The sequence below is a fragment of the Cornus florida genome, unplaced genomic scaffold, assembly GCF_030987335.1.
Source record: "Cornus florida cultivar Cherokee Brave unplaced genomic scaffold, ASM3098733v1 CherokeeBrave_3.0.0_Hap2_Chr08, whole genome shotgun sequence".
In the NCBI taxonomy this organism is placed as follows: domain Eukaryota; kingdom Viridiplantae; phylum Streptophyta; class Magnoliopsida; order Cornales; family Cornaceae; genus Cornus; species Cornus florida.
This window is the reverse complement of record NW_026775578.1, coordinates 29491412-29516432: the sequence shown is the minus strand read 5'-3', so window position 1 is coordinate 29516432 and position 25021 is coordinate 29491412. Positions and strand designations below refer to the sequence as shown.

The 25021-nt window shown below is 35.8% G+C and overlaps 1 protein-coding gene across 2 annotated transcripts; it reads right to left on the bottom strand.

Annotated features, from left to right (window-relative positions):
• Positions 1-2010: 2010 nt before the first annotated feature.
• LOC132271043 (RNA pseudouridine synthase 5) lies at positions 2011-23753 on the bottom strand. Of its 2 annotated transcripts, none has more exons than XM_059772287.1 (14): positions 23570-23753; positions 23399-23456; positions 23249-23276; positions 23108-23154; positions 22926-23016; positions 19594-19759; positions 18915-19002; positions 16605-16689; positions 12275-12350; positions 11989-12059; positions 9340-9409; positions 6024-6102; positions 3563-3656; positions 2011-2408 (listed from the first exon to the last, which is right to left on the bottom strand). In XM_059772287.1, the coding sequence occupies exons 1-14, from the start codon at positions 23688-23690 to the stop codon at positions 2313-2315; spliced, it is 1170 nt and encodes a 389-aa protein (XP_059628270.1). In that variant the 5' UTR covers positions 23691-23753; the 3' UTR covers positions 2011-2312. The 2 variants fall into 2 exon arrangements, with proteins under 2 accessions (XP_059628270.1, XP_059628271.1); XM_059772288.1 differs by having other exon boundaries at positions 11989-12056; positions 23570-23752.
• Positions 23754-25021: the final 1268 nt, after the last annotated feature.

The window sequence follows — 25021 nt, the reverse complement described above, 5'->3', positions numbered from 1 at the left end:
TCCTTGCATTCATTCAGGAAAAAATAAATAAATAATTTCCCTTCATTTTCATGTAAATGTAATCTACCTCTGTCATTCACAACAAAAATTTCTAGGTTGGGTTTCTAATTTTCCCAATGGTTAGTTTCCGTCTTGGGCTTTGCAAGTCTAGTCCAATTTTTTTTTGTTTGTTTTTCCTAATTGTGAACCCCATTTTTTTTTACAAAAAAGTTTCACTCCTAAAAATGTTTGGCATTTATGTATAATTCAAAAAAGGACTATTGTATTATTTAGTAAAAATTTATTGAAAAAATGACTATCGTATTAGTATTCCGTACAATTCCGTACAAACCCAGCCATTGAGACTGAGATAGAGCTTTTGATGAGACAAATTACTTCCACCCTCCTTGGAGCTTGATCCATTTTACTCACATTCGCCTGAGGGGTAATGGTTCTGTTATTTGGGCTTGGACACATATATGTAATAAACACCTAAAACAGATGTGTTATACACAAAGACATCAAAATCACTGTACTCCTCTTCCTATTTGGTTACATAAACAGCGTGTTACACTCCCTCATTCCTAGACTTTTCACAAGCTTCTTGTTATAGTTGTGACCTATACTCAATATAGATACATGAATTGCAATTACTGGTTAAGATTTAGAATCTAGAACTCTCCACTTAAATGTATACACATTTACAAATTCTCTATTATTCTAAAATCTTCTCCAATTTACTAACGGTTAATGTTCTAGTTCGGCTTCAACATGCAATCTCTCTCTACAACCTTTCATACTTCCTTATTATTTAGGATAAATTATCTCGACCTATCTAGAGGTTTTGTTTAAAATCACTTTAACACCCCCTGTTAGATTTAGCTGGTAGCCTAGTTAATGTGCTTCTTTATATTGTCATCTGTTTAATAAACAAAATTGCTTATGCCAATGCTGAAATAATAAAAGAATTACAAAATTATTGTTTCACCCTTGTAACCCTAATATCAATTATCAAAGAATCAGTTCTCTTTCTACTACTGTGTCACTAGAAATCCCACCTCTCCCTCACTAGAAACCCTACCATAATGCTAAATTACGAAGAATCTGGAAGAGATTCCAAAGTAAGTAGGAGATTGTTGATCGACAACGAGAGACCGACGGTGAGATGATTCTGAAGAGGATGAATGCCCTATCTATCTAATACTAAAATCTGCTAGATTTAGAAGAGATTACAAAGTTAGCAAGGGCAACTTAAACCAAGACAACGAAACACCAAGGTTGAACAAAGGCGAGATGATGAGACAATTAAGAAGAATGCTGCAGCGTGAGTGATGGCATGGTTGCGTAATGCAACTACGATACCATTACTACGACTAGCCAATGGTGGGATTTTTTGACACTCGAGCAAATTATTTATCTGTTTCGTTACTAGGATTAACGGAAAGCAAAAGAACTTTTTTTTGTCACTTCCAACCTTGCTCCACAAGAGGAATTCAAGAGAAGTGTAGAAGCAACCACTACTAGTCTTCCAGAGACTCACCTCATACACCAAAACAACCCACGGAGCCAGTGAGACCACACATGAGATGCTCGGCTACCACATCAATTGATTCTTTCTTTTCTAAAAACATAATAATAATAATAATAATAATAATAATAATAAATAAATAAAATAGAGAGATTCCAATTAATTTCTAAATCATTAGGCATTAGATATCTAAACTATCTGCATCATTCCCTGTTGAAAGTAGAAACCATATTTATAAGCAGTCTATATGGAGGGCAACTTTTGCTGACAATTTCCTTTATAGTAAAGAAGGTTTGTATTTGGGAAATGCTAAACAGGACATAAACATGCAGAAATATCTTCTCTAGTTGAATGTGAAATTCTTTTCCCTAGAGAAGACGGAAAATCAAGCCACCAAGAAATATGCCAGTGATAAAAGATTCTACCTTTTTAATAGATTCAGAATAGTATGCATGTGCGTGTGTGTGCAAGGATTCTATTTTCTTGCATCTAACATGATATAATTCCCAAAAAATTAACAGAAACTTGATAAATATGAAATTACATTAATAATTGCAAAACAAAAACGACACATAGTAAGATCAAGGATATAGTGTGTACCACTCATGTGATGTATGCATTGGTTTTGATGTCACTCCGAATTTGACATAGAAAGACTGAAATGGAATCATACACAGGTTGAGTAAGGGATGACCGCAAGGTGAGCTATTAAATGCACCAACTGCATTTTTCTCCAGTCAACTTGCTGTACAATGTTTCAGTAGTTTCACAGCTGCTTGCTGAAATCATTGATCAGCATCGGATACTACTTTACATCATCCTCAACACCTAGTCTGGTTGCTTCAGTCTCTTCTTCCTTTGTTCGAAGAGAAGATGGGAGGGGTGCAGTGATTTTAATAATCTAAAAAAGAAATTCGTGAAAATTTCAGTTCAGACCAACACCCACTGTATAAAATCAATATAATTACTTGTCCGAATATAGTAGACGAAAAAAAGGCTCCAAAAGATTGTAATAGAAAATGCCCGACTACCACATCTATGTACCGGTCCTCGATGCACGTCTTTGATTCTAGGTGCTTGTATTCTGCTATTAGATTAGGGGTCTTTGGGGATGCAACTTGGTGGACTGGGTTCAGGTTGAAGGCCAACCTAGAATAAAGGTAGAAAAAACCTCCGCCAAAGCCCAACCAGCTTGATATTCCAGCCCGGAGCTGTTCAACCTACGTCCAATCCAAGGACAATTTTCACATCTATGGTTGACATCATCCTGAATCAGGTTGGGCGCTATTGAATTCAATCGGGGGCAGCCACTGATATTTTTTATTTGCATTATGTACCAATTATTTTTTAAAATTTTTGAAAATGCTCCCACTGAAACTATGAAAAAACTTCAATGGCGCCCGCTCTCAACAAAATTTATGGGTCCGTCACTGCTGGGTTAGACTCATTACATAGAAAATCTTCTCTCAAATATGAAAAATCTTGTAAAAAAGAATGAAAAACGAAGACGGTAATATATAAAGTACATCTTAAGACCTTACCAACAATAAAATGGATAGCTGGAATCTATCGATTTGCAAAAGTAGATCTGAAGTTCCATTCTAATAGAATGAAAAGTTTAAGAAGACGAAAAGAGAGGAATGTTAAAAAGGAAACCACAATGACAACCCATCTAACCTGAGTGAAGGTCGGGCAGAGGCATTTTAGCCCAAGCCCAACCCAAAATTCAAGGATCCTTGTTTATGTTTGTCAAGAATTGGGTATAGAGTGTGTTGGGTTGGGTTGGGTTGGTTAAACCCACCAAGAACCAAGATGCAGCCCCACAAATAGAAAACAGAAATAGGATTGTTGTAGAGACACTCTACAGAAGGTTCAAAACGCAATTTTTTAACATAAGAAAAACAAAGGTCTGAGAATGTACAAGATCTACTGAGATACTCAAGAAATTTAGGGACATCAACAGGAATCAAGTAAAAATATGATAAAATGGTAGCTTGTAAGTTATTAGTAATAATTTATAGATACCTAATAATATTTGAAGCCAGTTGTACTTGCCTCATTCGTGGTTGGGTGAGAAAAAACCAACTGATGAGCATGCAGGTGGTATCCACAGTCTCCAGGAACAGGTTTCACGGGTCTATGATACCCTCTAAATAGAACATAAAACAGAGTTCAGTCAATTTATATGAAGAAACTATCATTGGGTTAAAAGTTACACGGCAGGCATCTCACAACAAAGTAAAGAAACCAGAAAAAACAAGATTTGAATACCCAAAGGTGGCATCATGACTATTGGGCAAAACAGATCATATAAGCCCCCATACTTTTTTACTAGTTTGATAATAATATTTAAGAAGTAAACCCAGACAATATCTAAGGATAAGGTGGGAAAAAGTAGATATCTGAATGATAAGGACATAAGATATGACATGCCTTCTAGTATGGAAGGATAGTCATAACAAAAGACCGACAGGGTATTAGGGTTTCACTGCAAATAAAATAAAAACTTTTTAAGTATCAGTTCTCTCTTGAAGAAAAAAATGAGGTATAAAATTTGGCAAAGATTCTGTAGATATTTTACTCTCTTTTCCTTTCCCTTCTTTAATACCAAAGTGAGATAATGTATTTTTATTTTTTAGTACAGATATAACGTGTCTTGAGCTGTAAGTTATTTTGAAAATGATCTGACAAGTGACCGAGAAGTCCGTGCCTAAGTTGAATAAGCTGATCTAATACTATTATTTTGAGTTTAGGCGAGGACATACATAAATCAAATTAACAGTTTGAATTTAGAGATGAGCAATAGGTTTTGTGCAGGATCTTTCAAAACTCCACTCTACCTGAATCACCCTACTTTAAAGAATACTTTTCCAGCTTCCATTATCTCAATTTTGTGCAACTTCAATTACTAATTTGAATTTGAAAAATCTATTTCAATCAAATTGCACACTGAGCTTCTGATATATGTTCCCCGTACTAATCTAAGAAGGGGGAAGATAAAGATCAAACAAGGATCCCACCACTCTTAGCAAAGGAATGAAAAAGTTTTTCCTTCTTAATTCCTGTTTTCTTTTCGGGGGGTCCTATCGAATAAAGAACAAATCAAATCCTAAATATTGAATTTGATGGAATATTATATCTTTTATACTGGGACTCATCTTTATCGCACTTCTTTGTCTTCCAAGAAAATTAGATCATTAAAACGGTTACCATTAGGGGTAATTGTTGATTGGGTGAAAAGTAATTAGGAATTGGCAGAAGAGGCTTTAGGGAATAGGGAGTAGATTGTATTAGGGTTGTGGAGCTAACAGTAGTTTGGTTCAAAATTCAAATATAGTCGAAGAAGAAAGAACCCAATCACACCCTCCAAACAATTCAAGTTACAAATTTTTATGTGGATTTTTTTTGACTTAGAAATATGATCACACACCAATTTACAGACTTTTAAACCTGCTATAAACCCTTACATTGAACGAATCTCAACTGTCACTTAAAATATAAGCATAGAAAACCAGAAAACTCAAAATGTGTTCTGATCACATGAAGGGTTTTACATTTTTCACAACAGTAACTTAAAAAATTCCGAATTAAAATATAAGCATAGAAAATCAAAAAGACGAAAAATGTCTTCTGATAGCATGAAGGGTTTTACGTCTTATTCGCAACAATAACTTGAAAATTCCACTTTTAGATGGTAATAAAAAGAATTGAATTGCAGCACATACAAACTGGAAAATATTATCAAATCTTACCCAGAAATAAATTGACCTAGTTAATAGCTACAAAATCAATACCCTTCCGCTCAAAAGAACTTTAACTCAGCAAGATGGAGATAGGCCCATTAAAAAACTTATGAGGAGCAGTCTACTAAACAAGAAACAAACTCTTTATTAATCCTTTGTTTCTTCTCCTAGCCTTATCAGCTGTAAGAATGAGGAACCAAAGAAGAAACATGAAGAATTGATGCAAAGGATCAGAACTAAACACTTAAAGGCTTTCCCAATACACCCATACAAAGTTCACTTACTTACTTTACCTTGATTAGATAACTAACCACTACTTGCATCTCTATGGCTATGCTTTCCTTTGCCCTATTTTTCTTTTAAAGGTATTGGAGATAATCTTCAATGAAAGAAAGAATGGAGGATCTGTCAACCACCAAGGAACCCTCTCAAGACCTCTCTTACCAGCAAGATCAATGTTGTCCCCACAATTAATGTTTAGTTTCACTTTGCTTTTATCTTTGTGACTGAGTAAGCTAATTTGTTTCTTCTTCTAGCGTTTAGGGTTGTGAAGGCATTCTGTAGTCGGCTAGATTGGCCAGTCCTCTCAGACTCAGAGGTCTTCGCACCTTCAATCGGTTATTGAAATTCATCTTATCTTTCTAAAAAGGTATGCTCTTTCTTTTCCGTTTTTTGCTGAATCTTTAATCTAATTTTGGTGTATTGCAAATAAAACATATCTAATCAGAAATAAAGAAAAAAGAAAAACAAAATATCAAACAACAATTCTGTACCCGTCTTGTGCAAAACTTTCATCTATAAGCTCAGGATCAGAGCATTTAGGTTGCCCGCCACTAACATAGAGAGGATCACCTGCGATGTGGCATATCGAAACTGTCAAACTGTGCTTAATATATAACTGGAGCAAAATTTGCTCTTCAAAGTTCAAAATTTTCAACCATCTAATTAGAAAAATCATGCAAATTACCCAGAACACCTAGACAAAAGGTATTCGTAATTCATTCAGAAATTGATACATAAAAATGTCCTACTCAAAACTCTAATTATAATATGTCAAAGTTTCACAAGGGGAAGCACTTAAGTGGAACTCATCTCTCCCCTGTCCTCGGCAGCTGCAAGGACTGAAGACAATGCAAACAAAGGTTCACGAAGAACACGGCAAGAAATCTGCATCCTTAGAAAGACCTTAAATGACCTAGTTTGATCTTGGAGAGGCTCGAGGTTAGTTTTTCAGAAGTAAAGGATTTCATCATATTTTAAAACTGTGTTTTCTGCAAGAGAGAGAGCATTGACTGATAGCTTGACCACCAAGAGAGGACCTGATAGCGTCAATCGATTGATGGGAAGTCCAAGCTGAAAAATGAAATTCAGAATGCCTTGATTGAAGCAAGCTTGTCCAATCGAAGGTTTGATCGATTGGACCGTGCGGGCACTTTTATGGAAACTCTCTCAAAACAGATTTCTACAAGGATTTTAATTACCATACCATATGGGTCTCCTATAAACATGGATTATATTCACTCTAGGGTATCTAATCACATAAGCCTTTAACTCTTACATATTATTGAGAGAATATGTATTCAGAGACAAATCTTAGAATCAATCTAGGGTTCTTCATAGATTACGACACTATATGTAAGAGAATCAAATCAAGTGACAGAACTGAAAATATCCATTAGAACATCAATCGGGTGCTTCGTTAAGAACAAGTTGATCAGACGTCTCTAATCGTGGAGATTAGAAGTCCATGGAGAAGCAAATTGTGTGAGGAGCGAGTCAGTTGATGGATCAACTGCTAAAGGATCTGGGAAGATCGCATAAAAATTAGTTGGGAGGGACTAGGTGATTCTTGGGTTAGATTCTGGTAACCTAGTTTGTAAAATGTTACTTGTTTATATACTTCTACCTTTCTGAATAGTTGAAAATTACCACCAATAAGTGGTACTCTATCACCTTTCAAAGTAGAACGTAGAGGGTGTTAGGTTCGTAGAACTAGGTTGACAAATGTTGTAGTACAAAACTCATACAATATAACCTTAGACTATGTTCAGTAAATGTGAGTTGTCTAGAGAAATGGTTAGATGATAGTCAGTGCTTGGACAAAGAGAAGCTACTACAACGGTCTAATTCATCAACTTTGTCAAAACAAAGGGTGTACTGGTAAATTCATCTCAATAATCATCTTAACCATATTAGGACCATTATATGTTTATTTAATCAAGTTTCAAAGTTTTATAAACTTACTTGAGCATTTTTTAACGTTTTTCAAAATATTCATGTTCAATTCAAAATTCAGTTTGCAGCAATCTTTAACTGATATTCACTCATCAGTCGATCGTGGGTGTTTGTAGATCGATCGAAGCTTAAAATTGATCTGTCGATGTTAATACTGTTATGTATCAATCACTTAGCTCAATATTGATCGAGAATTGGTCAGGTAGGGTTCAATCGAAGCACCTTGCTTTATTGATCGATTACCCTTGCCCAGACATCAATCGACCGACATGAAAGTTGCATTTTCCAAAAACATGATTTACAAGGTTTCTATTACCAAAAACATTTTGGACTCTTTTCCAAAGGGATGTCAATAAATACTAAGATCTGTAAACCCTAAGAGGCACACAGAAAAATCTTTAGTGATAGCTTTTGTTTTACAAGAAATCATAGTTTTCATATAGCTCTTTTGATTTGTTTCTTTTTCCACAAGTTCAGAACGTCATGTTTATCACATAAATATTCATAAGTGTGATTTATTGTGAGTTTGAAAAAGAAGAGTGTAAACTTTTATTTAATTTTCATCATATATCATGCATTCTAGCTGTGGTGATTTGATGGTCATTTGTATTGATACTACTGTTGTTGCGCTACAAAGTCAAGTCAATACTGTATAAAGCAATCAACCAGATTCTCAAGTTTGGATGACTAGGGCTGAATATCAATCAGTGAAGAGGCAGTGTTCGAGTGTACTGAATATTGTAGACATATAAGAAGGACAACCTGGAGATCTGAAGATTTGGTGTCTTATTGTGTCTAGTAATCAACTAAGTGTTCGACGGTGTCGTCATAGGGTATTGGTTTACCGGACCAAGTCCCATGGTTTTTTGACTTGCCAAAAGGAGAGTTTTTCCACATTAAATCTGGTGTGCAATTGCTTAATCACTTTACTTTTATTGCACTTTAAATTGTTTATGGTTGATTTATTATTGATATCTCGGGCACATCTTTATTTGTTTAAATAAGTAATTTTCAGAGTTTATTTTATAGGGTCAATTGAAATTTAAAATTCTTAGAGTTTCCTACATAAGACCCATTCAAAAGATTTGGAAAAAGACAATAAAACTGCTGGAGACACGGCGAAGGCGAAGAACAATGCTACCAAACACACCGGCAGCTAAACAAGTCACAAAAACAGCACCAAGAAACCCTTAGCACATTTCAGATGATAAGGGAGTACCCCAAAATAGGGGTCCGAACCTAGGAAGAGATCCTCCAACATTGTCGCATGCACCAGGCGACTACCCTAGGCTCAGATATAAGTAAAGAGAGAAATGAAACAAGAAGAATACAAAGATATTGTGTGGTTCAGCCACTAAGGCCTACATCCACGGCACAAAGAGCCTAAAAGGCTACATCACTTTTATAATATTTCGTCTTAGTCTTTGTATACATGATCACCTCTATTTATAAGTGAAAGAATACAAACATGCGATAAATATGATATAGGAAATACTCCTAAAATCACTCCCATGATTCGCTCGTATCAATATTCTATCAATGAGTGACTTAAAGGCTTAAATCACTCATATAATGATATTCTCCCAATATAATATCCTCCAACAAATATAAACAGCATGTTATTAAATACAAGAAGAAATATGTAGGTAAATCTACATGTATGTCTCAAGAATAGTATTTGTTTCTAGACTAGAGAACAACTTAATTTTGGCATTATCTTACACAAAGTGACTTTAATCTCTGTAAACTTGTTGGTTCAAGCTCTTACCATTGGACCAAACAATGGCCCACATAAATAAAATTTGCATCAACCAAACAAAAAATACCAAAATATTTCAACCCTTTAAAGTTTACCGATCAGTGGATGCCCTATGAAAGAAAGATGAATACGGATTTGGTGTGGCCGTCCTGACTGAATCTCAACCTGTTAAAGATATCAGGGAGTAGAAAAAGATTAAATTACAGATTAACAGAGGGGAAAAATAAGATGAAAAGGATAATTCACTAATTTAATTCGTGTCCATTTTCCAAATATTCACCTAGTCAGCCTTAAATATGCAGGTAAACTGTCTATTGGTGATTTTTATGGGTTAAAATTCAGGTTGGAATTCCAGTTTTGATCAGAATTTCAAATTTTGACCAATGTGGAAAAAAGTCCCATTCCTTAATGATAAAGTTTGAATATGTAAAATTTCACACATAAATAGAAAAAGCATGAAGCAGATTGCAATCCACTGAAAGCTAATATACAGATTACTAATATGCTAGCACTGAAGTATTGAAAAGTATTCTTGTGCACCGGTGTGCAAAGGGCGTGTGCACATTTGGATTTAATAAGGCAAACTGAATGTGTATATAAGATGGCAGATTTTAGCAATGATATTTTGAGCATTTTACATTAAAAATAAATAAATAAAAAATTGAAGATCAATAATTGTCTGGATTTGTAGTGTTCTTGCTTCTGTTTACCATGTACATATAACTATAAATTCCCAATGTTTCAAGTAGCTAAAAATTACATTGATGAGAAGACTTCTAGAAGTGACTAATATTGCAGTTCAAAATGGCTGAACACCATATTCTAGTATCATGTCTAATTTCAAGCTTAATACTTCAATACATCAGAAAATAAATGTATCAGAGACAATTATATTGTTCAGCTTTTATGTGGTTTCGATTGTTATATCAGGTATATAGTGACCACCTGTTAGGTAAGAAAAATAAGGGTAAATAAGGTCGTATTTAAAACAATAAAATTGGGAAGTTCTATTATAAAATAGTGAAACTAGAAAACCTCACGAGTATAACGAAAACTATGGAGCGACAAAGGACAAAAGAAAATATTAATCAGTGTGAAAGGACAATTAACTCCAATATTTTTTATTATAAGATTGATAAGCTCTATTCAAAATTTAATATAAGAATAATTATACTTCGAAAAAATTCCAGTAAAATTCTTTACAACAATGTGAATTTATTTCATAATATTTATTGTTTGCGTCAAAATTGAATGTGATAGGATAGTATAAAACACGTTTTTAGCCCTTATCTTTTTTCTTAAAAGCCTCCTAACCATTAAAAGATTATAAAATCAAATTTAAGAAAGGTCATCCAATCATAAGGCTTTTTTTTTTTCTTTTTTTTTTTTCCCTAGTTGTCCAATCACAAGGCTTTTCATACACAATATTCACTTTTTAGGACTGCTTGGAAATAGATGGCAATCTTTTTTTAATTGAAATAATAACTCGAGTACAGATCATTGTTCCCCACCATTTAGAGAAATGTCATGAAACAAATGGTTCAATCATTTAATTAATCTAACATTTAATTAGTACACATGATCTACCAGGTAAGATTTACTAAGCACAGATTTTCCAATTCTTCTAAATTAAAAAGTTAGGTTACAGTTTACGGTAGTTTCCAATCACAGCCAATTTCCATAAATCAAATGTCTAAATATTCTAATGATATGATTTTCTAATTCAAAGATGGTTCACAAATATGCACATTCAAATTTCGTGATTCCCAATCCTATTTAAAGTTAAGCCAACTCTGGTAACACAAGTGTTATCCCATGTGCTCCATTTCATCATCTACTTGAGCAAAGGATGTTACTACGGCTAAAAGAATAGATTTAGATTGACTCCATGCAATTCTGTTGAGTTCCTGAGGACTTTAAAAAGTCCATTCATTCAACAGTAATTTATTTTAGAAATATGAAATGATATGACCTTCTTGCAAATTATTTTTTTGATATGTGATCCTCCTACGAATTATTACAATAGGGTGCAGCTGATTTGAAGTACTGACGAATTGTCACCCAATCTAATGGACCAGGAGAGAGGGTTTCTTAGACACAAGACCTACCAGGTAACCAGACATTGGAATGTACATCATATATGTTAGTAATTTTCTAACATTTGTCTGCACTCGCTTGGTTCCAATTCAACACATAATATTCAACTGTCGAAAATTCAAGACACCTAAAAGGAAGATGCAGTGTATTAATTACCTCTCTCACAACTATTAGTTTTTGCAAGGAGATCAATCATTAGATTGAAAAAGTGCTTGTCTGACCCTAGATTAATCTTACCGGTTGTTTATAAGATGGTTTTTGATAAATACGAAGAGTTAATTAAGATACATATTCTGTAGTCCCTCATATATTTTGCTGTTCCATTTCAACTCATTTATTGCCTCAATGACACGTGGTACTAATTATCACCATAGCTTGTTCAAAGTAACAAGAACGAGTATTAATATGTGGACAATCTAAGGTTCATGTTGGCAACTCTAACTGCTATGGTCGTCGTGATAGTCCATCCCTCTGAGTTTTTTCTGGAAAACTAAACAGCCTTTAATATTTCACACGCCTATATCTCCAGCAAGAAAGAATAGTTATTGTTACCAAAATATTATCTTAATGAAAACAGTTAACATGATCAATTAGATCCTAGAGTAACTAAATTAAATGGGTAGAAATACGCATAGTAACTGAAATACCTGGACCAGTGTGCAATTCTCTCGTTCTTTTCTCTCAAGAACATAAACTGTGCTCAAAGCTGGTTTCCCTACTTGGAACACAAATAAAAAAATAAAAAATAAAAGTTAAGGGAAGAATAGTGAAGCAGAAAATTTGAACACCATTTTCTTGATAATAACATTGCCAGTGCAACTAATGGAGAAAAAATCCAGAACCATGACTAAGTAATTAGAATCATTTATTTAAAAAAGTGTCATTGTAATTGTCAAAAACAATAAATAATATGTAACGATAAATTAAAGAAACCTGAGGAAGAAGCAACATATAGCCCTTTTGCTACCCCAGGATACCGTAACATTCCGATTGGCTGCTTGATGACAACCTAGGATGCAAAATTATTTGTGAGCAGTACTATGTTAAAATAATGGAGAAAAGATATCTCAATGATACAACATGAAAGGGAAAAATAGAGTCCATGGATCTCAAGCATTTGTGAAAAGCTAAAGGAAATATTACTTCATGATAGTAAGAGAGAGAGACAGCAAAAATAGTTTGAGCCGTGTGCAACGAAAGACCAAATCCACTAGTTCAGAGTGCATCAAGTGATTGTTTTACTCAAAACTAGTTAAGAGCATGCGAGCCAAAGGAACTTACATTGAGGCTGTGAGAAAAGATAAGATGACCAATGCTTCAACAAGTAAATATTGTGAATTGTACCCAGCGGAAAATTTAGAAAGTTTTGTATTTTTAGAAACAGACCTGTGTCTTTCCAACTTTACTTATTTTAGCAATTAAATAATTAATCTCATGCAAGATAAAATAAAGCAAAGTAAAAAGTTAGAAATGACACCAAGATTTTTAGCAAGGAAACCCCAGTTAATAAAATACGTCAACTGTTTGTGCGGGAAAAACCTTGTGGACTGTGCAGTACAAAGTAAACCGATCCACTATGTTTAAAACAAAGTACACTGAACTTTGACTCTAGCTCACACCCTATCGTTCTACCAGACACCAATAGCTGACAATCCTTTAGCTTTGCGACGTCCCGTCCAATAGCAACTTGACCTCAGGCTTATGCTTGATCTTTGTAGAAGAGTAGGCTGAGTAGCAGGTAGATCAAACAACACTCCTCGAATGCTATGACCCTTTCAAAGTGTGATCGCTTTAACTTCTGTTCTTCAATATCTAAATTCGACGTAGAAGTAGATATACTTTTCTCTGATCGTAGTAGATGCAACTGTATGATCACGATTGGGATTTTGAATAACACTCTTAAACTTACTATGTGTTTATGTGTGTATTCTAGAAAGACTGACAGAGAAATCTCTTGGAATTTCTGCAAAAATAATATTCCTAAGGCTATTAAGAATAATGAATTGATAGTGCAAAAGCCATGAATAAACCTAGATGTGTATCAAGGTTTATATAGAATTTTCAAAGACCTAATCCTTCAGAAAATAAAAAAAATTTCGTGCATAGGACTTTTTGGTATAATTCTAAACCAAATAGGAAGTTTAAAACTGATCAGGACAAAGTTACCTAAAGCTGAAACAACAGTAGTACCAGTAGCCAGATGTGGAACCGGTTCCCATTGGACAGAATAGAATTCTTCGAAGGACAGCTTCTTGAACCGGTTCCCAAATGTGATACCGGTTCCCACTTGACAGAATTCAATGAGATGTTAGAAAATTCTATTTTTGATAACTTAGAAAATATACCTTGTAGGTATTGTGTCCTAAGTGGGAAACGATTTCCTAAAAGTGTTGTTCTTTCCTTTTCGATGATCTCAGTATTTCTTCTTCTGAACAACCTTCCAATTCCGCAGTCGATGTCGATCTTGATATGGTAACTTGAAATTACAACTCGACTAGGACTTGTTTTGACATCGAATATTGCCAATTACAAATTTATATCTCACAAATATTCCCAGATAAAGTTGAAAAGCAAATTAGAAATTGCGTAATAAATACCACGCGGTTGGATTCACCTTTGAGTTGAGTTGAATTTATATGTTCACAAGGCACAAAAAATATTTTATTTTTCTTCGACAACAAGCAGCTTATTCACTTTACAGACCTAAGATGTGATTGATCAAAGCTGGAGGAGGCAGCAAATCTAAGATATTAATCGAATCGAGATAAAGGGTTACCCAGTGTATGTCCCACCCACGTTGGAGAACTAACCTTTGAATTTTTTTCAAGTGAAGTGACTGCTCTCAAGGCTTGAACTCGGTTTATCATGCTTGAAGTCTAAGCTTCTAGCATTGCAAAGGGAATTACCTAATTTACTATTGGGTGTCTTGAGAAAGGAAAACCAAAGACATACCTAATCTTTGACATTTTTTTGCAAAAAATGAGTGCTCTCAAGATGATGAGAACATTTCTACATTATATATAAGAGATAATGTACTATATGCGACACTTCTATATTAATTCTGTGGCAGCAAATAAATCTATACTTCTGCATAGAAGAAATTCCTTTTCTATGCATAAAAATAAAAATAAAAACATGCTTTTCTCCATTTATTTACCGGGGAAAAAAAGTTTTTATCCATTTGTTCGTAAAATCTTGGTAAATATACTAGAATGGGTACAAAGGTAGATATGATGAGTCCCAAAACTTCCGAACTCTTTAGAAAAAGAGGTAGGCTATTCAATCCTTTTACTCATAAAATTTTCATAAGGAGAGAGAAGCAAGACATAAGATTAAGAGCATACGCATTGCAAGTGCCAATATCTCAAAGTCTATTTTATGTTGGCTATATAAATGTGTGAAGTATCTGTGTTGGATTCATAAAAGGGGGGTATGCATATAATGAGCATGTAAAGTGTAGCATATGATTCACATTTATTTAATAATTGTAGTTACAACTTTGTGAGTTGGACAAATGACTAGGAAGAGGAACTATATGTAATTAGGAAATCCCAGGAGGATTGTAATTTATGGAAGTTGAGACTGACTCAGCAAAGAGAGCAAGAAAATGGCAATCGAGGTCAACGATGACTCCTCAATCTTCAGAACCCTGTGAAGTATTAAGCCTAATCTTCATAGCAAAGATTGACTCAGGAAATGGATGTGAAATTGGGAATCATATAGGTCCTTCCTTAAGTATGAAGTAAGGATCGATTTAATAGTACAATGAGAGCAAGAGATTGCTCATGCCAACACGGTAGTCTCATATTCTCATTAGGTCCTAGTATTTGCCTCTAGCACAGTCCACAGACCAATGAGATGCCTTTATGTGCAATGTGGTCATCCACTTATGTTGGGGCAGCGGAAGCATAACAACAAAGACAATCACAAAACAAACACAAGATTTATGTAATTCACCCAAAATCTAGCCTACGTCCACAGAGAGAATAAATTCCCCTATAATGAATCAAGAAGAGAATATCCAACAGTAGAGAACACCCACTCCCTTACTGCCTCATGAGAAATTATACCAGTACAGACTTTGAACACTTAATTGAAATACTCTGCTCAAGTTATGGTGTTGTATACTCGAGCCTTTACAGTCTACCACTCGCCATCATTGGTGTTCTACCCACTCGCTCATCATCTCGACCCCCCACACTCACCAATTTCTATGAAGCTGCATCTCCCTACCCTTGGTTCCCCTTTGCACCCACTCACTCTCTTCTCTTCTAACTCACTCCTCCATTATCTTTTCTTCTCTACCTTCCCCACACAATTCTTTCTATTTATAAACAGTTCTTAACCCTGGCTTGGTGAGCAAGTAATACAATCCTTGTTGGGCAAGGAAAGCAACTACTTGGGATCATGTAAAACATCCCTAAACTAGAAGTGAGGTCAGCTCGATGAATCCTGAATTTCAACCTTCAAGTCATATACCTCATAAGGTCCCAGTAGACAACAACAACTTTATGTACCCCAATGTGGTTTAGGGTGATTACAATACTACACTAAGTTATGTTATATCCATGCAATTCGAGGTGAGCCATGCCAATAGCTTCACATCAGAGTGGTAGACACTTATCAAAGCAACAATATAAAATGTATTGCTCAGTGTTGGTCAAGTAATATAGGGTGCTGGTGTTGGACAGGGTATGGGTCTACCTATGCAGGGTGCTGCTGATGGACAGGTATAGACCTATCATTTTGATATTATTGACACAAACGGTTGCTTTTAAACTTGAAGATAGATTATCAAGTTTGACAACCCAAGCTTTGACCATTGCACCAAGCAATGACTTTCATCCTCTCAACAGTATGGTACTGAAGAAAGATTAATCATGCAATTATTAAAGCTCTATAATTCTTTTCACATCAGATTGAGTTATCTTTGAACTTTAAACAACAGGATGTGGTCTAAAAAATATCCCAAATACATATATACATATATATATATATAAAAATAAAATAAAATAATGATGACAACACCTTAATCTTGGTAAAATGTAGGAAAATATTCTGACAACAGTGTGCATGTGTGGTTCTTCTAGTTATCCACTCTTCTATATATGCAGAACTTATTCCAAAAAGAATGAAATTGGCAGCATGATCAAATAGCATGGGAATGCACTATAAACAACTATATCGGAGAGAGCAAAATAACAATAATAATAATAATAAAAATAAATAAAAGGAAAGAAAGTGTGTTTTGGCATGGTTTTACCTCATCCTCATTAAGTATCCCACTTGCTAGTGCACGATATATCTTTGAAATTTTCCTCAACGCACTGAGATCCGCAGTGGTATTTCTGTACATTTAAATATTGTCTTTATATGTATTAGCAAAGGATATTGTAATTAAAAATCACGATACTATGAAGAAAGGCAAGCAGATTAAAAGATAATATGCAGCCGTAACACCAAGGAAAATTTCCTGAGTACACCAGTTCAATTGGTGAACAAACGAAAACAAGTATAGCTAACTTAGGAATAAACTTCACATTTTAAGACAATTACATCCGAATTCAGGACCAAGTTGAACTGCCATGCTAGTAGACTGGGAGACCAAGACAGACAGAAATTGTTACGTAGGCACGGCTTTAGGTAACTAAAAATAAAACACATCGGACCTTCCCCAAACTCCGCAATGGCGGGATCTTCGTGCAGTGGGCTACCCTTTTACTCAACTTTTAAAATTTAACCATGAACTTAATTAGATAGGGTCCAAAGAATACTCCACGATGCATTCCTCGTGCCTTTTCTCTGGTTCACATGCTCTGAAATAGATTCAAAGTTCTTTTTAATTTTTTATGCAGTTGTAAATATTGATTTCACATTTATTTTTTTGATAAATAAAAGAATAATATTAAAAGACGCTCAAGAGGGGAGCGAAACCCAAGGAAATACAAAAGAGCACAAAGGACTCAAGCCTTCATAGAGGCCAAAAAATCAACAATTTCCCCCAACGATCTATGATCTCTCCCTGAAACCCAACAAAAAAGAGTTGAAATAATCGAGAATTTAAGCACCGAAATCGACATCGCTTTTCCTTCAAAGTATCTCCTATTCCTTTCAAGCCAAATACACCACCACACACAAAGCGGCGTAGCTCTCCACGCATCCTGACTGAGAGCCCCCACATGGCAACCTCTCCACATCTCAATCAACTCTCTAGTAGATCCTGGCATAACCCAATAAAACCCAAATTAGCCAAGCATCAAATCCCTACACTCTCTAGCCAAAGAGCAATGAATAAGAAGGTGATCCACAGATTCCTCATCACGAAGACACATATAACAACGATTGACCACCACCTGGCTTCTCCTTCTCAAATTATCCTGGGTTAAGATCCTACCCAGAACTGAAGTCCACACAAAGAAAGCCACTTTGAGAGGAGCCTTAGAACGCCAAACAGACTTCCAAGGAAAACGAACTCCAGGATCAAAAGAGAGGCACTTGAGGAAAGACCTCACCTCAAAACGCCCCTTAGAGTTTGCGACCCAATACCAACAATCCGAATCCTCCACCACAATCCTCTGGCGATATAACAACTCCAAGAGACGAATTGCCTCATCAATTTCCCAATCCTGAAAGGCACGCCTGAATCGAACATCCCAAACCAGTCTCCCATTATCAAGATGATAACAGTTAACCACCAAGGTCTGCCTATCCGAAGCAATCCTATAAAGCTGAGGAAAGGCAAGAGCAAGAGGAGCATCACCACACCACACATCCTCCCAAAATCTACTAGAGGGGGCATATATGATATGTTTATGTATGTAGACTGCACTCCACTATATGTTGATAAGGAATCGGATCCAGTCCTTGCAGCAATAAAAAATAGTGTTTTTTATCAAGAAGGAAAAGCTAAAATCGTTGAGCCAATTTCAAACCAGGAGCCAATTGGTGCCGGCGATGAGGTCGTCATGTCAGAGCCGGTGGAAGCACCTAAAGGTGGTCCCAATCAAGAACTAGTTGTTGATGAAGCTTTGGGCCTAATTCAAAACCAGCAACAAGTTGGTCCTGCTGAAAATCAGCCAAAAATGGAAATTCTATACTGCCTCATAAATTATTGGCACTGCTGGCAATTGTGTTCACCTGTTCACTAAAGAAATTGTCATATCTATAAATGGAAATTCTATACTGCCTCATAAAGTCATCACTAACTCAAATTTTCTTTAATTTATGTGGTTTGTGTGATCTGCAAGTATTGAGCACTTGTTAACAGATCATGGTGAATTGCGCTCAAATCATAACAAAAAATTCATATAGTAATCCTCAAGAACCAGAAAAAAAAATGTTCCAAAAAATTTCAAATAGTTAAATGGATAATCTTCTCAATGTCCCAAAAGAGATGTTAAATCAACAAGCTCTATAAGTCACAACCTCAGGCCTATTAAGAACATCAATATTCAGGCTCAAGGATAAAACAACAACATATTTTCATCTTATTGCAATTATTAGTTAGTGTAGGACCATAGGTCTTCCTAAAGGCGTTAAAACTGTAACAAAATGGATTATTCTTTTCCCTAACCTGCAGTCTCCCACAGCTGATGTTCCATCAGCAAAATGTGTTGCAAGGCAAGTTTTTGCGTGCTTCGTCTTTGCACACAGCAAAATTCCTAAAAACCGACCAGGGAAAAAGAAAAATGGAGTAAGGTTGCAAGTACTTGGACACTAGTATATATATTATGAAACAATTTAAGAACTTGTTAATTAATTTAATAACAGGTTAAAACCAACACAAGTATTAGAATTGTAGAGCTGGAAGTGCGCAAAGTACCAGAAGGAAAGGATTATATGATGTTTATGTGCTATCTAGGACATAAACAGAAAACTAGCACCCATTAAATATCCATTCTGTCAAATTATAACAATTATGAGAAGGAAACATGGCATTTTGTCCACCGTGCCAATCTATCAAGAGTCTTGAAATCAACCATGAGGATTTTAAAGGCAACAGATACCATTTTTTTAAAATGTATATCCATAATCTTTTTTACTTCTTTCTGAAGTTCAAACATAAGTCTATACTTATGACAGAAACTAGCTCCAACCTCCATGGTTTTTCCTCAATTGCAGATTAATTGGTATTTTGGTAGATTTAACAGCAGAATTTCTATGAGCATTATTATAAACCATAGAAATCTCAATAATATACAGTTTGCTTATTCTATTCACCAAAAAGTTTCCACGCAACCGTAAATACCAACCTGATGTGCCCCTTCCTAGGCGATGAACTGGAACTGGATGTGGTTTTTGACATGCTAAAGAAGATTTTTGCTTGCTTGCTTGCCACTGAAGCTGGGTTAAAACAGTCCGTTGTTGGAATAATCCCCCAGGTAGAACTTGCAGGCCAGATGGCTTATTTAGAGCAATCTAAATACATTAAAGAGCACTTTACATTAAAAACAAGTAAACGCAGCATAATGAAGTCTTAAAAATTATATGCAATGGTTTATTACTAAAAACAATTACATGCAACCATAGTTGTTAAATGCTCAAGTCATACTAAGGTGCCAAAGGTATTCTGAAGCCTAAGTGCAAGATCAATATAAGGTGCGAGCCTAATCGAAGTAAGGAGCGTGTATAATAATAATGCATATTAAATACAAATATGCTAAAAAAACTTGTCAATATCAAAATAAGGAATTTTTCAGCATATCAATTCAATGGGTTAGCTAGATCAACATATATATATCTTTTTTATCTTCATATGAATTCAATAAATGTACAATTGGAACAATTCAAGATATGCGACTCTAAAAATTGTATATTTGATATTTACTCCAGGCCCGGACGGCTTTACTATGAGATTTCTGTTGGAGAGCTGGGAGGTGGTCCGGTACGAGGTGATGGGCACTTTTCATGAGTTTCATTCCACGGGGCGGTTTGAGAAATTACTGAACGCATCTTTTATTGCTCTTATCCTAAGAAGGGCAGTGCTTCTCACATTAAGGATTTTCGACCAATCAGTTTGATTGGATGCATTTACAAGCTCATCGCAAAAGTCCTTGCATTCCGTTTGAGGGAGGTCTTGGATGGAGTTATCTCTGAGTCTCAGAATGCTTTCATTGGGGGTAGACAGATCCTAGATTCCGCTCTTATTGCCAGTGAATGTGTGGATTCTCGATTGTGTAGTGGGGCTCCTGGGGTTCTATGTAAGCTGGATATCGAGAAAGCCTATAATCATGTCTGTTGGAATTTCCTGTTCTACTTGTTAGAGAGGATGGGCTTTGGTGAGAGATGGAGGAAATGGATTGTTTCATGTATTTCCACTGTCAGGTTTTCGGTGTTGGTGAATGGGTCCCCTGCGGGATTTTTCGGCACCTCTCGCGGTCTGAGGCAGGGGGACCCTCTCTCCCCATTCCTTTTTATTATTGTTATGGAGGCTCTTTGTAGATTGATGAGAAAGGCTGTGGATTTGGGCTTTATCAGGGGCTTCAAGATCGGTCCCAACTCCGTTTAGCAAATGGAGATTTCTCACTTGCTCTTTGCGGATGACACTATTGTTTTATGTGAGGCAGAGGTGTCCCAGTTGAGGTATTTGAGATGTGTCCTAGTTTGCTTTCAGGCTGTCTCTGGTTTGAAAGTCAACGTGGGCAAGAGTGTGTTTGTCCCTGTGGAGGAGGTTCAGGAGGTGAACACTCTGGCTGCTGTTTTAGGGTGTGGGACACAACGTTTCCCTATCTCGTATTTGGGTTTGCCGCTGGGGGACTCGGCCAGGAGGGTGGGAAGTTGGGACCCGGTGATTGAGAGGGTCGAAAGAAGATTAGCTGGTTGGAAAAAGCAATATCTCTCCAAGGGTGGTAAAGTTACGTTACTGAAAAGCGTCTTGTCAAGCCTTCCAACGTATTTTCTTTTGCTCTTTCGGGTTCTAACCTCGGTTGTTGGCCGTCTTGAGATGCTACAACGAAACTTCCTTTGGGGGGGTCGTAGAGAGGAATTTAAGTATCATCTTGTCAGATGGGAGCAGGTTTGCAGGCCTTTTCAGTTGGGCGGGCTTGGGATTAGGAGATTGGCCCCCTTTAACAGTGCTCTCCTCGGTAAGTGGCTTTGGAGATTCGGTAGTGAAAGGCATAGATTATGGAGAAGGGTTATTTCCTGTCGCTTTGGGGAAGAGAGAGGGGGGTGGTCAGCTAGGCCAGTCAGGTCTGCTAGTGGAGTAGGGGTGTGGAGGGCCATTGGAAAAGGATGGGACGAGTTTTCCAAACATGTTAGATTCAAAGTTCAGGATGGAAGGTTTGTCCGGTTTTGGGAGGATCCCTGGTGCGCGGATAGGCCTTTGGCTCTTTTGTTTCCAAGGCTGTTCAGGATTGCTGTTGACAAACATGCTATGGTTGCTAATTGCTATCGTCTTGATAGCGGGAGGTTATCTTGGGATGTGCGATTCCGGCGATCTTTTCAGGATTGGGAGTTGGATGATGTCACTAGCTTGTTGGCTCTCTTGTACAGACAGGAGGTGGAGGGCACTGGTGTTGACTCCCTGTTTTGGGTGCCCTCTTCTCAGGGGATGTTCCAGGTCTGGTCTTTTTTTGTGTGCCTTTCTGGTTTTCATGGCGTTTCCTTCCCGTGGAAGACGGTGTGGTTGTCCAAGGCGCCTCTTAGGGTGGCCTTTTTCATGTGGACTGTAGCTTGGAGCAAGATTTTGACTTTGGATAATTTGAGGAAGTGAAGATATATTATTGTTAATCGGTGTTGTCTTTGTAAGTTGAATGGTTAGTCAGTGGATCACCTACTGCTGCATTGTCCTGTGGGTCATGATTGTTGGAGTCTCATTTTTGATTTGTTTGGTATTCATTGGGTTATGCCTCGGACATCTCGGGAATTGCTGAATATTTGGAGGGGCCAATGGGTGGGGGCTCAGGCGAGAGTCTTCTGGAGGGTAACCCCCTTTTGTGTTTGGTGGACCATTTGGAAAGAGAGGAATAGAAGATCTTTTGATGGGAAGGAGTCTTCCATTGGGGTGTTGAAATTCTCTATTATTTGTACTCTTTTTTGTTGGGGTTGGGGGAGAGATTTTTCCTCCATTGAGGATATTGTAGACTTTTTGGGCTCCTTGAGATCATAGTTTCAGTTTTTTGTATAACTTGGGGGACGCGTTCCCCTTTTGAACGCCTTCTAATACATTTTACTTATCAAAAAAAAAAAAAAATCAAATGTGATCACAAAATCTGAAAGAACAAAAAACTATAATCATGCAAATTAGAAACATATATTATTAAATATATCCAGAATCAAGCACTAATTAGAATTAATGTAAGTAGTGAACCATTAATTTATGGATTTTGTCAAATACTTCATAAGGTTAAACAATATGATCCATTAACTCTGATCATGCTATGATATAGAACATTTTAATTTAGTAGTCACTAATAAAACAGAAAATGATATGAATCAATGACTACAAAATAAAAGAGGTGCCTTTTTTTAGCCTCGAGCCTACTAAAAAGCGCAAGCCTAAGAGCATTATGTGAATTATGATGCAGAAATGGGCCCAACTTCAATTGAAAAATAAAAAGAAACACCATCTCAACTCATATACCAAATCATCATCTTCAAATAGAACTTTCAGTATGTAGGGTGCATCAGGCTCTTTCCACGGAAGTCGGTGATAGACTAGCTCTGAACCAGCTCTAAAAATTCAAGTCCTCAAGAAAATCAGCATAAAACCTCAACTGAGTCATAACAATGACATAATACAAACAGATGATGTGCATTAAAAACCTGAGAATCGTATTGGGATCCGTCACAACCCTACCATCAACTGTTATCTACAGATATACAAACAACCAGCTCCAAGAATCACCAAATCACATAAATCCCTTTACAATTCAAACATTTTCAACATTGTTTCAGAAAATGAACCTGTGCATTGTGAATTCTCTGCAACCAACTGCTAAATTATCAGTACTAAAATAAAATAAAATAAATCTAGATTTTTAATATACATATACATATACAAACATATATATATATATGGAAGAACACAATTGGATAGGATTAGAATATGCTCACCCCTGTAGTGGAGCTGAATTCTTGTACTTGCTAGAGTAGAACTCGATCAATGTCAAACCTGTGAAAGATTAACTATACTTTCAAATTTAAAACAAATATATACATAATATATCAATATATAGATAGATATACATTAACACGCATATATAAATGTGTAAAGAGAGAGAGGACCATGATCGGATGATGGGAGTCTGTCGTGGTAGGTTAGACCACCATTGAATTCGGGCCAGGGCTCGCCGAATGTGTGCGTTGTTGTTGTGAAAGAGAGGAGGTTGTCTGTAGAGTTCGACATTCTAGGGCTTGGACGGACCGAAAATAACAGCTTTTTGTAGCGGGCGGTGTCCGTTTGCTATTTGATTCCATTTGATGACACCTAAGCAAACCAAAAAAAAAATATATATATATATATATATAATTAAAATTGTTTGTACTACATATTTGTATAGGTGTCAAAAGCTAATTGGCCCAGGAATATACTACATATTTGTATAGGTGTCAAAAGCTAATTGGCCCAGGACTATATATATATTTTTCCTATATAATTGAAGGTTTTGTTAATTGGAAGAAAATTGTGCAAAACGGCATATAGTATCAAAGTCTCATTTGAAATAGGAAAACATATCCGATATAGACTCGCGTATTTATTTGATTGCAAAAAATAAAAAATATAGATATATATATATAGTTGCAAAAAATGTAAGAAATTAGTTGGATGGTTTTGTTATTATTATTTTATTTTATGAGGGTATGTAAGTATGAAAATAGATGTATAATGACAAATATACGTGTATAACGTGTATTTTGTGTTTTAAAATTGCATATGTGACATGGGATATGTGGATGCACATATATGGGACATTAGGGAAATAGATAATTTAATTGCATACTTTAGATAATTAAATTTTCATATATGTGTATCGATGTATCCAATTATGTGTGTATAATATACTTCCTCTCAAATAATACACCAACACATTTTGTCCCTGACATGTACACACATATTGATGCTAATTTGTGTACAGTGTACTCTCATTCATCTGTTTAAATACTATGCTGCTATAATAACAGTTCTTGTGATACATTCCACGCGTTTGGTAATTATTGATGCAGATTGCAAGCTCATATTTTCCAATACATTTAAAAAAAAAAAAAGGAATGGAACGTCGTCGGATAGCTTGGAATTCTTATTTTTTTGGTGAGTTGGGACATGGGAACTTTAATTTTGATGAAACTAGGATCAAAATGGTTACTGTCAAGTGATATCCCAAAAGCTGTCCAACTTAATTGTAGATTGGTCTCTGGATGGTTGTGCACACCAACACTGATAAATGCAGCAGTTCTCAAACCAAGTTCTTCATCCATATCATATAATCATGAAATAAAAGTTTGATAAGCTATATATATATATATATATAGGTAAGATAAATTTAATGTTATAAAAAATAATAAATAAATAAAAGTAGTAGTAGAAGAAGAAGATAAGTTAAGACATGGAAAACAGAAGTTCAAATTGTCAAATTACGCATACATGTAACATGTGTAATTGTCAAAACAGAAGTCTAAAACAACCAGGTTTATATTGAATAGTTTGTGCTTCAAAAAGTATCCCAAATATTTCGAAAT

What these genes read in the sequence shown, in the direction of transcription:
- LOC132271043 (XM_059772287.1), bottom strand. Translation starts at nt 23,690, where the DNA reads ATGTCGAACTCTACAGACAACCTCCTCTCTTTCACAACAACAACGCAC. An exon ending in ACTCCCATCATCCGATCATG is followed by an intron (nt 23,457 to 23,569) that starts GTCCTCTCTCTC and finishes AATCTTTCACAG; the next exon opens with GTTTGACATTGATCGAGTTC. An exon ending in AGAGAATTCACAATGCACAG is followed by an intron (nt 23,155 to 23,248) that starts GTTCATTTTCTG and finishes GTATATCTGTAG; the next exon opens with ATAACAGTTGATGGTAGGGT.